Source organism: Haliotis cracherodii, unplaced genomic scaffold (assembly GCF_022045235.1).
Source record: "Haliotis cracherodii isolate W230 unplaced genomic scaffold, xgHalCrac1.p SCAF_27, whole genome shotgun sequence".
NCBI classification, from domain to species: Eukaryota; Metazoa; Mollusca; class Gastropoda; order Lepetellida; family Haliotidae; genus Haliotis; species Haliotis cracherodii.
This window is the reverse complement of record NW_027266283.1, coordinates 895,449-908,658: the sequence shown is the minus strand read 5'-3', so window position 1 is coordinate 908,658 and position 13,210 is coordinate 895,449. Positions and strand designations below refer to the sequence as shown.

At 38.0% G+C, this 13,210-nt stretch overlaps 1 protein-coding gene across 1 annotated transcript in view; it reads left to right on the top strand.

The window, feature by feature from the left end:
* Positions 1 to 13,210, top strand: part of LOC139473263 (serine/threonine-protein phosphatase 6 regulatory ankyrin repeat subunit B-like) — a 43,449-nt gene that overhangs the window by 8,884 nt on the left and 21,355 nt on the right. The window contains exons 4-5 of the mRNA XM_071255800.1: positions 681 to 724; positions 1,279 to 1,459. Coding sequence (XP_071111901.1) covers positions 681 to 724; positions 1,279 to 1,459 — 225 coding nt within the window. The remainder of the gene's footprint in view (positions 1 to 680; positions 725 to 1,278; positions 1,460 to 13,210) is intronic.

The following is a 13,210-nucleotide window of genomic DNA, read 5'->3' as shown; positions in this document are numbered from 1 at the left end:
TATGGATGAAGAAGTAAGCATATACTCCGAAACGACGTGTTCCTCATAATAAAGAAGTTGACATCCATAAATTCTCTTCCTTATCAACATGACTTGACTATTGCCGCTACCCTATCAAGTACTGTTAGGTCAAGCCTAACGCGTCACACTGTTTAGACTTCCAATCTGTAGAATTATATGCCATCATAATAGTGGAGTGTACTTTAGAAGTCCACGTCCTGCAACACGTTCCTACAATTGAATGAGTTGGTGTCATAAAGGGAAAGGTATGATGGTTTCTGAAATTTGAAATATTGTGTAACATTTAGAGAAACTGATTTCTTTCTGTTATTGTTACTTATGTTCAAAGCATCTATTCCGATGTTTACAAAGTACAAACTCAGGAACATTTAGTGATTTAGTGGAGCCTATTTCAGGCTTGTAGGATGAAGGAACTGCAAAGAGTTATTTAGCAAATTTAAAGATGTAGGATCAGTATTAGAAATTGGCAAAATGGTAATTTTGCGAAAGAAGTCCAAAATCTTAATACATATTTACTGTTGTGGTAAAGCGGCAATAAGAACGATCATGGTCTGACATATATTCGATAATTCTGGACGACCAATCAAAACGCAGGAATCTCTTTTTGTCATGCTAGAATATGACTGTAATGTTTCACGGAATTACTTTTTTTTTCTCAGGTACCCTCGTCAGCCTTAGGGAAGAAAACATTCAACTGAAAAAGGTAACTGTTGATCAGCAACACAATATTAAGGTGAAGTGTGGTGAAATAGGGTTTAACGTTGCGTTCAAGATTATTTCAATCACATAGCGACGTGAATGAATGTGTGTATGGACGCTCATACTGGGTTCGATTTGTGTCCGGTTTTATTGTGTCGAGACAATACCAATCGGCACACAGGGCAACTAGTATCATCTTTCAACGTGTTTTTGTAGCATGCTGGCGGGGTCTAGACCATCAACCTCCGCTCTCCATTCAGATACTGTATCCACTATCCCAAGGAGGCAGTAATAAAACGTTATACTTGCTATGAAAACACAGTACACGTATACATGAAATAAAAACAACACATTGATCAAACAGTCTTCAATAAATACTGAAAAAAATCAAAATACTTACAAATGCAGTCTCATAATTCAATTAAGGGTCCCTGCAGGCAACATGAGTGAGTGAGTGAGTAAATGAGTGATTGAGTATGGATGTTTCCCCCTTTTCTACATTTCTTACATTTAAATTTACTCCTGCTTTTGCACTGTTTGCATCCGTAGAGAATAGAGGAGCTGGAGTTCTTCGACCGGATGTCTCTTGTTTCTGGGGACAGTGGCTTTCACAGTGAAACAAGCAGTCTGGCATCCTGGGGCAGTAGTCCAAGACGTCACCAGGATAAAGTGGGCCATTTGGGAAAGACAAAAGATGGTCTCAAGATGGTACTCAATCTTAGACCGCCTAAACAGAAAGGTTAGTGAATGTGTAAGGTTAATGTCTCACCGCTTGTATCACCATTCAAGCGGCATAACGACAGAAGAACTACAAAATTGGGGACATTGTAGACACTTGGGGAAATAAACCTGAGGCTTCAGCATGATGAGAACAAGCTTTAACAACTTGGCTACCCGGCCGCCCATAAGTGACCACCAGAGAAAAGGTGTAGTGCGTAACATACCACCATACTACTGCACATACGGAATGGTGATACTTACTGTGCATATGGTATATTGTGTAACATTTAGAGAAACTGATTTCTTTCTGTTATTGTTACTTATGTTCAAAGCATCTATTCCGATGTTTACAAAGTACAAACTCAGGAACATTTAGTGATTTAGTGGAGCCTATTTCAGGCTTGTAGGATGAAGGAACTGCAAAGAGTTATTTAGCAAATTTAAAGATGTAGGATCAGTATTAGAAATTGGCAAAATGGTAATTTTGCGAAAGAAGTCCAAAATCTTAATACATATTTACTGTTGTGGTAAAGCGGCAATAAGAACGATCATGGTCTGACATATATTCGATAATTCTGGACGACCAATCAAAACGCAGGAATCTCTTTTTGTCATGCTAGAATATGACTGTAATGTTTCACGGAATTACTTTTTTTTTCTCAGGTACCCTCGTCAGCCTTAGGGAAGAAAACATTCAACTGAAAAAGGTAACTGTTGATCAGCAATACAATATTAAGGTGAAGTGTGGTGAAATAGGGTTTAACGTTGCGTTCAAGATTATTTCAATCACATAGCGACGTGAATGAATGTGTGTATGGACGCTCATACTGGGTTCGATTTGTGTCCGGTTTTATTGTGTCGAGACAATACCAATCGGCACACAGGGCAACTAGTATCATCTTTCAACGTGTTTTTGTAGCATGCTGGCGGGGTCTAGACCATCAACCTCCGCTCTCCATTCAGATACTGTATCCACTATCCCAAGGAGGCAGTAATAAAACGTTATACTTGCTATGAAAACACAGTACACGTATACATGAAATAAAAACAACACATTGATCAAACAGTCTTCAATAAATACTGAAAAAAATCAAAATACTTACAAATGCAGTCTCATAATTCAATTAAGGGTCCCTGCAGGCAACATGAGTGAGTGAGTGAGTAAATGAGTGATTGAGTATGGATGTTTCCCCCTTTTCTACATTTCTTACATTTAAATTTACTCCTGCTTTTGCACTGTTTGCATCCGTAGAGAATAGAGGAGCTGGAGTTCTTCGACCGGATGTCTCTTGTTTCTGGGGACAGTGGCTTTCACAGTGAAACAAGCAGTCTGGCATCCTGGGGCAGTAGTCCAAGACGTCACCAGGATAAAGTGGGCCATTTGGGAAAGACAAAAGATGGTCTCAAGATGGTACTCAATCTTAGACCGCCTAAACAGAAAGGTTAGTGAATGTGTAAGGTTAATGTCTCACCGCTTGTATCACCATTCAAGCGGCATAACGACAGAAGAACTACAAAATTGGGGACATTGTAGACACTTGGGGAAATAAACCTGAGGCTTCAGCATGATGAGAACAAGCTTTAACAACTTGGCTACCCGGCCGCCCATAAGTGACCACCAGAGAAAAGGTGTAGTGCGTAACATACCACCATACTACTGCACATACGGAATGGTGATACTTACTGTGCATATGGCACGAGAGTGTGCTCTTCGATTATAAGTATGCCTATTGTTTCCTGGAGAACGGTATGTTGTCTTTCTTTAAAACAACACAGTACTTATCAATTTTAATGGCACATGTCTGGTGCAAAGGGCACAACACTGGTTCAGGTGTGAGGAGACATCAGCTATTGGACGGGATTGCCTAAAAGTTGGGCCAAGAAAAGTCGGGCCGGGCCGGGCCGGGCCGGACCAGTGGGTAATACTAAAAATGGATTGCAGAATAATAAAACGAAACGTACATATCTAGGCAGATCTCAAATGTCCACAAACGTATAGGTTTGCTCAATTACTTGAGTTTGAATCCAAATATATATTCAACAATGTAATAAAGTGATAATTACTTAGCGAGGTCATCGTGTGTCTTTGATGAGAAGGTTTGTCACCGACCTTCGCATGAAGGGTGTCATAGACAGGAAATGACAGTGTTTTTACTACTTTTCTTTCATTAATGATCGTGTTTGGCCTCCCTAATTACCCTTTACTCATTCATGTTAAACCAACACAGGATGTTTTCTGGGAGTGCATATTCGAGTGTAGAGTGTAAAAGGGCTAACACGACACGTGTTAATAACTGTTAAAACTTCTAAAGTTATAATTAACATCTATAGACGAGTTGTATATCTACCTATAGACCACTTTATAGTGTCTCAGATCGAGGTATTTAAAGAAAACACGGTGCTAAAAGCGAAGCCCTTTTCCCTCTACATTCTCAACATAGTCTCAATCAGAAGTAATTTGCTTGGTGTAGGTTCAACTTGGCCCGGGCTGTCAAAATCAATTATAAACTCACAGATGTACGAGGGGTGTTCATTAAAGATTTCCCCTAAACCACTTAGGGTTATCATATTTGTTTGAAATTTCACATGTGTAATGATACATGCATCTATGGGTTATGACTGAATTTGCAGCATCGAACTATTAATCTTACCACATTTATAGGTGTTATGATCGAGTAGGGTGTGACAATGGAGCCAGAAGAATACCGAGCAGTGATTAGGTTTTTATATTTGAAAGGTCGCACACCAAAAGAAACGTTCGATGAAATGGGAGCAACTTATGGGGAAGATGCCCCATCATATTACGTTGTTAAACACTGGCATCGCCAGTTCAAGTGTGGTCGGACATCAGTGGAAACAGCTGCCATTCCTGGTCGCCCCCATTCAGCCATTGATGAGGACACTATCCATCAAGTGGAGACCGCCATTTTTGCAGACCGACGTATAACTGTTCGCCAGTTAGCACAATATGTCAAGATCAGTGTCGGGTCTGTGGAAAAAAATCATCCATGACAATTTGAACATGCATAAGGTGTCTGCACGATGGATTCCCAGGTTGCTCACACCTTTCCAAAAGCAGGAACGAGTCAATTGCTCAAACATGTGCCCCCAAAAACAGGCACACCTTTTTGACAGACTTATCACACAGGATGAAACATGGGTCCATCACTATGATCCTGAGACTAAAGTTCAGTCGATGCAGTGGAAGCATGTGGAGTCACCACCCCCGAAGAAGGCACGTGTCCAACCCTCTGCAGGCAAGGTCATGCTCACGGTGTTCTTGGACCAGCACGGAGTAGTGATGATGGATTTCTTGGCAAAGGGTACCACAATTACAGGAGCTTAGTATGCTTCACTGCTGCGGAAATTGCGGGACGCTATCAAGCTTAGATGGCGTGGCATGCTGACCAAGTCTTGGTTTGAGACGCAAAATGAGGGCTTTTACAAACGAGGTCTCCTTAGTTGCATAAAACGATGGGAGAAGTGTGTAACTCTTGGTGGTTCCTATGTGGAGAAAGACTAATACCTATGCCAAGTTTTATTCCACTAGGTCCATCGGAAGTGGGTCAGTGGAAATCTTTAATGAACACCCCTCTTATCATCAAATGTGTTTACATCTACAGACGAGTATCATATCTACCTATATACCACTTTATAGTGTTTCAGATCGCGTCAGTTAAGGAAAACACGGTGCTCAAAGTGAAGCCTATTCCCTCTACATTCTCAACACAGTCTCCATCTGAAGTGTTTGGCTTGTGTTCGGTCCGACTTGACCCGGTCTGTCAAAATCATCTTTAAACGCACAGATGTATCATCAAATGTGTTTACATTTATAGACTAGTATCATATCTAGCTCTATACCACTTTATAACGTCTCAGTACATCGTAATTAAAGAAACTGGTCCGGTGCAAACACATATGACAGAGATTTTCTTGAGAAACTACAGTAAAAGTGCTTGACTTTAGAGGACCAGTTGTCTTTAAATACGATGTACTGTGACATTATGGTATATAGCTAGGTAAATACTAGTCTATAGATTTGATGATACATCTGTGAGGTTTAAGTTGATTTTGACGGCCCGGGCCAAGTCTGGGCAAACACAGACCAAACACTTCTGATAGAGACAATGTTGACAATGTAGAGGGAAAAGGCCTGTTACGACGTAAATTGTAATAACGCGGTAAATTGTAATAAACTGCGGTAAAATGTAATAACACTGCGGTAAAATGTAATACTGCGGTAAATTGTAATACATACTGCGGTAAATTGTAATAATTTCACTGCGGTAAATTGTAATAAAAACTGCGGCAAATTGTAATAATTAAACTGCGGTAAATTGTAATAAAACTGCGGCAAATTGTAATACCAAATGCGGTAAATTGTAATAACATCTCCTAATCCTTCCTATTTTAAAGTGAATTCAAGTTCCAGTGTTTGTTGGAACTTAACAAGATCAATTCCAACCTCCAGCATGTTTAAGAAGGAAATTAAAAAAAAGCGATTTTGTTTCAATTTGTATCATGTTTATTGAAACACAGGTTCGGCAAATTGTAACAAACTGCGGCAAATTGTAATACCAAGTGCGGTTAATTGTAATAACATCTCCTAATCCTTCCAATTTCAAAGTGAATTCAAGTTCCAGTGTTTGTTGGAACTTAACAAGATCAATTTCAACCTCCAGCATGTTTAAATAAATAAAAAAAAGCGATTTTGTTTCAATTTGTATCATTTCTATTGAAACACAGGTGCGGCAAATTATAACAAACTGCGGCAAATTGTAATACCAAATGCGGTAAATTGTAATAACATCTCCTAATCCTTCCTATTTTAAAGTGAATTCAAGTTCCAGTGTTTGTTGGACCTTAACAAGATCAATTCCAACCTCCAGCATGTTTAAGAAAATAAAAAAAGCGATTTTGTTTCAATTTCTATCATTTCTATTGAAACACAGGTTCGGCAAATTGTAACAAACTGCGGCAAATTGTAATACCAAGTGCGGTAAATTGTAATAACATCTCCTAATCCTTCCTTTTTCAAACTGAATTCAAGTTCCAGTGTTTGTTGGACCTTAACATGATCAATTTCAACCTCCAGCATGTTTAAATAAATAAAAAAAAGCGATTTTGTTTCAATTTCTATTATGTTTATTGAAACACAGGTGCGGCAAATTGTAACAAACTGCGGCAAATTGTAATACCAAGTGCGGTAAATTGTAATAACATCTCCTAATCCTTCCAATTTCAAAGTGAATTCAAGTTCCAGTGTTTGTTGGAACTTAACAAGATCAATTCCAACCTCCAGCATGTTTAAATAAATAAAAAAAAGCGATTTTGTTTCAATTTCTATTATGTTTATTGAAACACAGGTTCGGCAAATTGTAACAAACTGCGGCAAATTGTAATACCAAGTGCGGTAAATTGTAATAACATCTCCTAATCCTTCCAATTTCAATCTGAATTCAAGTTCCAGTGTTTGTTGGACCTTAACAAGATCAATTTCAACCTCCAGCATGTTTAAGAAAATAAAAAAAAGCGATTTTGTTTCAATTTCTATCATTTCTATTGAAACACAGGTTCGGCAAATTGTAACAAACTGCGGCAAATTGTAATACCAAGTGCGGTATATTGTAATAACATCTCCTAATCCTTCCGATTTCAAACTGAATTCAAGTTCCAGTGTTTGTTGGAACTTAACAAGATCAATTCCAACCTCCAGCATGTTTAAATAAATAAAAAAAGCGATTTTGTTTCAATTTCTATTATGTTTATTGAAACACAGGTTCGGCAAATTGTAACAAACTGCGGCAAATTGTAATACCAAGTGCGGTAAATTGTAATAACATCTCCTAATCCTTCCAATTTCAAACTGAATTCAAGTTCCAGTGTTTGTTGGAACTTAACAAGATCAATTCCAACCTCCAGCATGTTTAAGAAAATAAAAAAAAGCGATTTTGTTTCAATTTCTATCATTTCTATTGAGCACAGGTTCGGCAAATTATAACAAACCACGGCAAATTGTAATACCAAGTGCGGTAAATTGTAATAACATCTCCTAATCCTTCCTATTTCAATCTGACTTCAAGTTCCAGTGTTTGTTGGACCTTAACATGATCAATTCCAACCTCCAGCATGTTTAAATAAATAAAAAAAAGCGATTTTGTTTCAATTTGTATCATGTTTATTGAAACACAGGTTCGGCAAATTGTAACAAACTGCGGCAAATTGTAATACCAAGTGCGGTAAATTGTAATAACATCTCCTAATCCTTCCGATTTCAAAGTGAATTCAAGTTCCAGTGTTTGTTGATCTTAACAAGATCAATTTCAACCTCCAGCATGTTTAAGAAAATAAAAAAAAGCGATTTTGTTTCAATTTCTATCATTTCTATTGAGCACAGGTTCGGCAAATTATAACAAACCACGGCAAATTGTAATACCAAGTGCGGTAAATTGTAATAACATCTCCTAATCCTTCCTATTTTAAAGTGAATTCAAGTTCCAGTGTTTGTTGGAACTTAACAAGATCAATTCCAACCTCCAGCATGTTTAAATAAATAAAAAAAGCGATTTTGTTTCAATTTCTATTATGTTTATTGAAACACAGGTGCGGCAAATTGTAACAAACTGCGGCAAATTGTAATACCAAGTGCGGTAAATTGTAATAACATCTCCTAATCCTTCCAATTTCAAACTGAATTCAAGTTCCAGTGTTTGTTGGAACTTAACAAGATCAATTCCAACCTCCAGCATGTTTAAATAAATAAAAAAAGCGATTTTGTTTCAATTTCTATTATGTTTATTGAAACACAGGTTCGGCAAATTGTAACAAACTGCGGCAAATTGTAATACCAAGTGCGGTAAATTGTAATAACATCTCCTAATCCTTCCTTTTTCAAACTGAATTCAAGTTCCAGTGTTTGTTGGACCTTAACATGATCAATTCCAACCTCCAGCATGTTTAAATAAATAAAAAAAGCGATTTTGTTTCAATTTCTATTATGTTTATTGAAACACAGGTTCGGCAAATTGTAACAAACTGCGGCAAATTGTAATACCAAGTGCGGTAAATTGTAATAACATCTCCTAATCCTTCCTATTTCAAACTGAATTCAAGTTCCAGTGTTTGTTGGACCTTAACATGATCAATTCCAACCTCCAGCATGTTTAAATAAATAAAAAAAAGCGATTTTGTTTCAATTTGTATCATGTTTATTGAAACACAGGTTCGTCAAATTGTAACAAACTGCGGCAAATTGTAATACCAAGTGCGGTAAATTGTAATAACATCTCCTAATCCTTCCGATTTCAAACTGAATTCAAGTTCCAGTGTTTGTTGGAACTTAACAAGATCAATTCCAACCTCCAGCATGTTTAAATAAATAAAAAAAGCGATTTTGTTTCAATTTCTATTATGTTTATTGAAACACAGGTTCGGCAAATTGTAACAAACTGCGGCAAATTGTAATACCAAGTGCGGTAAATTGTAATAACATCTCCTAATCCTTCCTATTTCAAACTGAATTCAAGTTCCAGTGTTTGTTGGAACTTAACAAGATCAATTCCAACCTCCAGCATGTTTAAGAAAATAAAAAAAAGCGATTTTGTTTCAATTTCTATCATTTCTATTGAGCACAGGTTCGGCAAATTATAACAAACCACGGCAAATTGTAATACCAAGTGCGGTAAATTGTAATAACATCTCCTAATCCTTCCTATTTTAAAGTGAATTCAAGTTCCAGTGTTTGTTGGAACTTAACAAGATCAATTCCAACCTCCAGCATGTTTAAATAAATAAAAAAAGCGATTTTGTTTCAATTTCTATTATGTTTATTGAAACACAGGTTCGGCAAATTGTAACAAACTGCGGCAAATTGTAATACCAAGTGCGGTAAATTGTAATAACATCTCCTAATCCTTCCTATTTCAAACTGAATTCAAGTTCCAGTGTTTGTTGGAACTTAACAAGATCAATTCCAACCTCCAGCATGTTTAAGAAAATAAAAAAAAGCGATTTTGTTTCAATTTCTATCATTTCTATTGAGCACAGGTTCGGCAAATTATAACAAACCACGGCAAATTGTAATACCAAGTGCGGTAAATTGTAATAACATCTCCTAATCCTTCCTATTTTAAAGTGAATTCAAGTTCCAGTGTTTGTTGGAACTTAACAAGATCAATTCCAACCTCCAGCATGTTTAAATAAATAAAAAAAGCGATTTTGTTTCAATTTCTATTATGTTTATTGAAACACAGGTGCGGCAAATTGTAACAAACTGCGGCAAATTGTAATACCAAGTGCGGTAAATTGTAATAACATCTCCTAATCCTTCCGATTTCAAACTGAATTCAAGTTCCAGTGTTTGTTGGAACTTAACAAGATCAATTCCAACCTCCAGCATGTTTAAATAAATAAAAAAAGCGATTTTGTTTCAATTTCTATTATGTTTATTGAAACACAGGTTCGGCAAATTGTAACAAACTGCGGCAAATTGTAATACCAAGTGCGGTAAATTGTAATAACATCTCCTAATCCTTCCTTTTTCAAACTGAATTCAAGTTCCAGTGTTTGTTGGACCTTAACATGATCAATGACAACATCCAGCATGTTTTAGAAAAAGAAGACAAAGCGATTTTGCTTCAATTTCTATTATTCTAATCAGATGCGGCAAAAGTTTACAAACTGCAAAAAACTGCTGCGAATTGAACGGAAGGAATATATGTGCGTTGAAAATGTACAAGTATTCTACATGGAAGTCGAACCCTGACATTCCTATACTTCACACTGGTACCACCATCGAAAATATATAAGATTACATGTTTTGACATGAAACACGATCCTTCAAATATCCCATACATTTATAATGTCCCCATTTAATTTAATTTTGAACAGCCCTCCCTGAAAAGACTAAAATGACACATGTCCAGACATTAAACTCACATATGAACTGTTCAAAAAGAGGCAATGAAATTGTTGATATCCAAATATTCGATAACGGAAAAGAGAGAGATACAGAATGATGGACAAAATGAACGATGAACCAACCATGTGACAACGATGCCAGAGATGTCAATTCGACGAACCCTGGTGTTTCAAAATCGTCAGTCTTGCTCAATATATGATGGCAATGTCTTTTTAAAACTACTTTTTCCAAAATATGTCTATTATTGCATACCATTCGAACGCATTCTCTTCTAGAAGTAGCCATGCGTTGATCCACTTTCTATGGCTAATTATTCTTTTGAGTTCTATTGCAACACCGCTACTTTTTCCATAGTGCATTATGATTCTACGCACACTAACGGTTCTTGAAATAGTAATGTGTGGGCAATAAATGCGTGGTCGCAGATGGAGAAATGATCTTGTGTGTTGATGGAACTGATGGGACACTTGCAGGAAAGATGTAACAGTCTTGCACAATAATCTGTCAGACGACTGCTGGGCTAGCTGTAAAGATACTTCAATGATTAGAAGCACCACCTCGTTTGGCAGATCAGTGAATGCATCCTGCGTATCATATTGTGGCATCTTGTCTTTTCGACATGAGAGGAATACTTCTTCATCGCTGCTGTTGGTACTGTAAAAGCCTTCATTTAGGTCCCCCTGCATGTCCAATGGCTCTCGATCCTTACTCGGAGAATGACCTTGTTCTTCATCGCTGCTGTTGGTTCTGTTGAAGCCTTCATTTATGTTCCCTTGCATGTCTAAAAACTCATCATCATCACATTGCGAATGATGCTGTCGAGATAAGTTGTGTTCTTCGTCGCCGCTATTTGCGCTGTCAAAGACTTGTCTTGGCAAGTTTCTGTTTCCTTCCCCGTCTCGTGGCTGATCTTCACTTTGGGTTTCATGTAGTTGTAGAGCAACATAGTGTTCCCCTTCTTCTTCAGCAAATTGGCCAAGACTGATTGTTTGGGTTGCTACACTGTATGTAGGAACGATGTTTACAGTAGCATCACCGCCAAGCGATGAGTGCAAGATAATATCAACATTAAACATATCTGAGACTGCTTGCAGTGTTATGTGATCTCCGTAGGTACCTTCCTCTAACATACCGGATATGTATGTATCCCAGTCTTCGCCCACGAAAAGTTCCAAGGGGGATCCATCTGAAGTGTAGGGATGTTCAAGGAGGTAACTGACAACCTGTTCTCGAAGTGTCCTGGGCGATCTGAATATACCAATTTTAGATAAAAGATGGCACAAGGCTGCAAACTGACAGTTACCGTTTCCCGGAGGGTCATACACGATGTCACCTTGTAATGCAAATGGCCTGTCTGTGTCCAATAATGGTATTTGATACTTTGCTCGATGATGTCTGCGCTGTAGTCTCGAGGAAGCCCTCTGTTTTCGTTTTACCTCTTCATCAATTGTGGTACTTGACAACCTATCAACTGAAATCCATTCAGGCGTGTCCTCTTTTCCTGTAATAGGATTTGTGAATGAAATCTTATACATAGACGATTTCAACCTGCGTGCAAGAATCCTTCCTTTTACAACGTACTGTTTTTTAGGGGCGAGTTTTCCCTTCTTGGAACCATATTTGCATAAAACATCATCGCCTACATTGTACACCGAGGGCGGATGCAGTCTTCGTTGTCTTTGTATACTGAGTCTGTCGGTTTTCTTTGTAGCAACTTCAGCCCGATGTCTAGTCCGAGTAACATACTTACTCTGCTTCAACCTGTCCTTTGCGTTAGGCTCATGAATATTTTCAATCATCATATCAGCATTGAAATCATCTGAATCAACGTCTAAAGCCGTGTTAGATTTTCTTCCGAAATACACTTCAAAGGAACTCTGCCATCCTAAACATTCTTTCTTTTCGTTATTCAGTATTGAGGCATATCTTCGCAAATGTGACGCCCAGTTGACGCCCTTGGCGCCCATAGTTACAAAATCATACATTATTTTCTTTTTCAATTGTCTATGGGATCTCTCCACCTTTCCTTGAGATTGAGGGTGGTAAGGTCTACTGCGTATGGGTTTGATTTTTAGGGTTTTACAAAGTTCATTTACATGTCCTTTAAATTCGACACCCTGGTCCATTTGTAACTTGTTAGGTGGTCCATGTTCTTCGTAGATCACCCGCAGAGCACTGGCTACACCTTTGCTTTTCTTTGTTTGCAATGCCACAAGCCATATATATCTACTGAACACATCTACAAGAGACAGGACGAATTTATATGTTTTCCCTTTCCACCGAACAGCACTTTTGCTAAAATCTACGAGGTCAACTTGGTGGTGTGATTGGACACACTTTGCTCTCACTGGTCTGATGATAGCTTTGTTTGTAAACTTGGCAGAGTGAATGGAATATTTCTCTTTCGTGCGTAGTTCGTTCCGTACTGCGGTCTCTGTAAGCCCTGACAAAGAATCAGCTGCCAAATGCCATAACTTTCTGTAGCCTGCTGATTTCTGGTTGTGAAATACATTTTCGACAAGCTTTGCAACTTCCTTTCGTTTTAAGACTGGTTTTCCTCTAAAGTACAATATGTTGCTTGGCTCGGGTCCTGTAGAGAAGTCGTGTTTTCTTCTCCAGTATCTAACAATGGCATTTCGCTGCACTCTTGTCCTTTCGGCGACCGGTGTTTTTAAAATTACCTTGCACGAGTAACACAATAGTATCATATGTTTCTTCATCAAAGCTATGCGTATATTTGCGTTTCGTTTCTGCCGCGTTACAGTTAATCAAAGTCAAACAGCACAGAACTGCTACAACGAGTGCATGCATGGTTGAAAATGTACGTGAACGTCCTTTGAACAAAGCCGG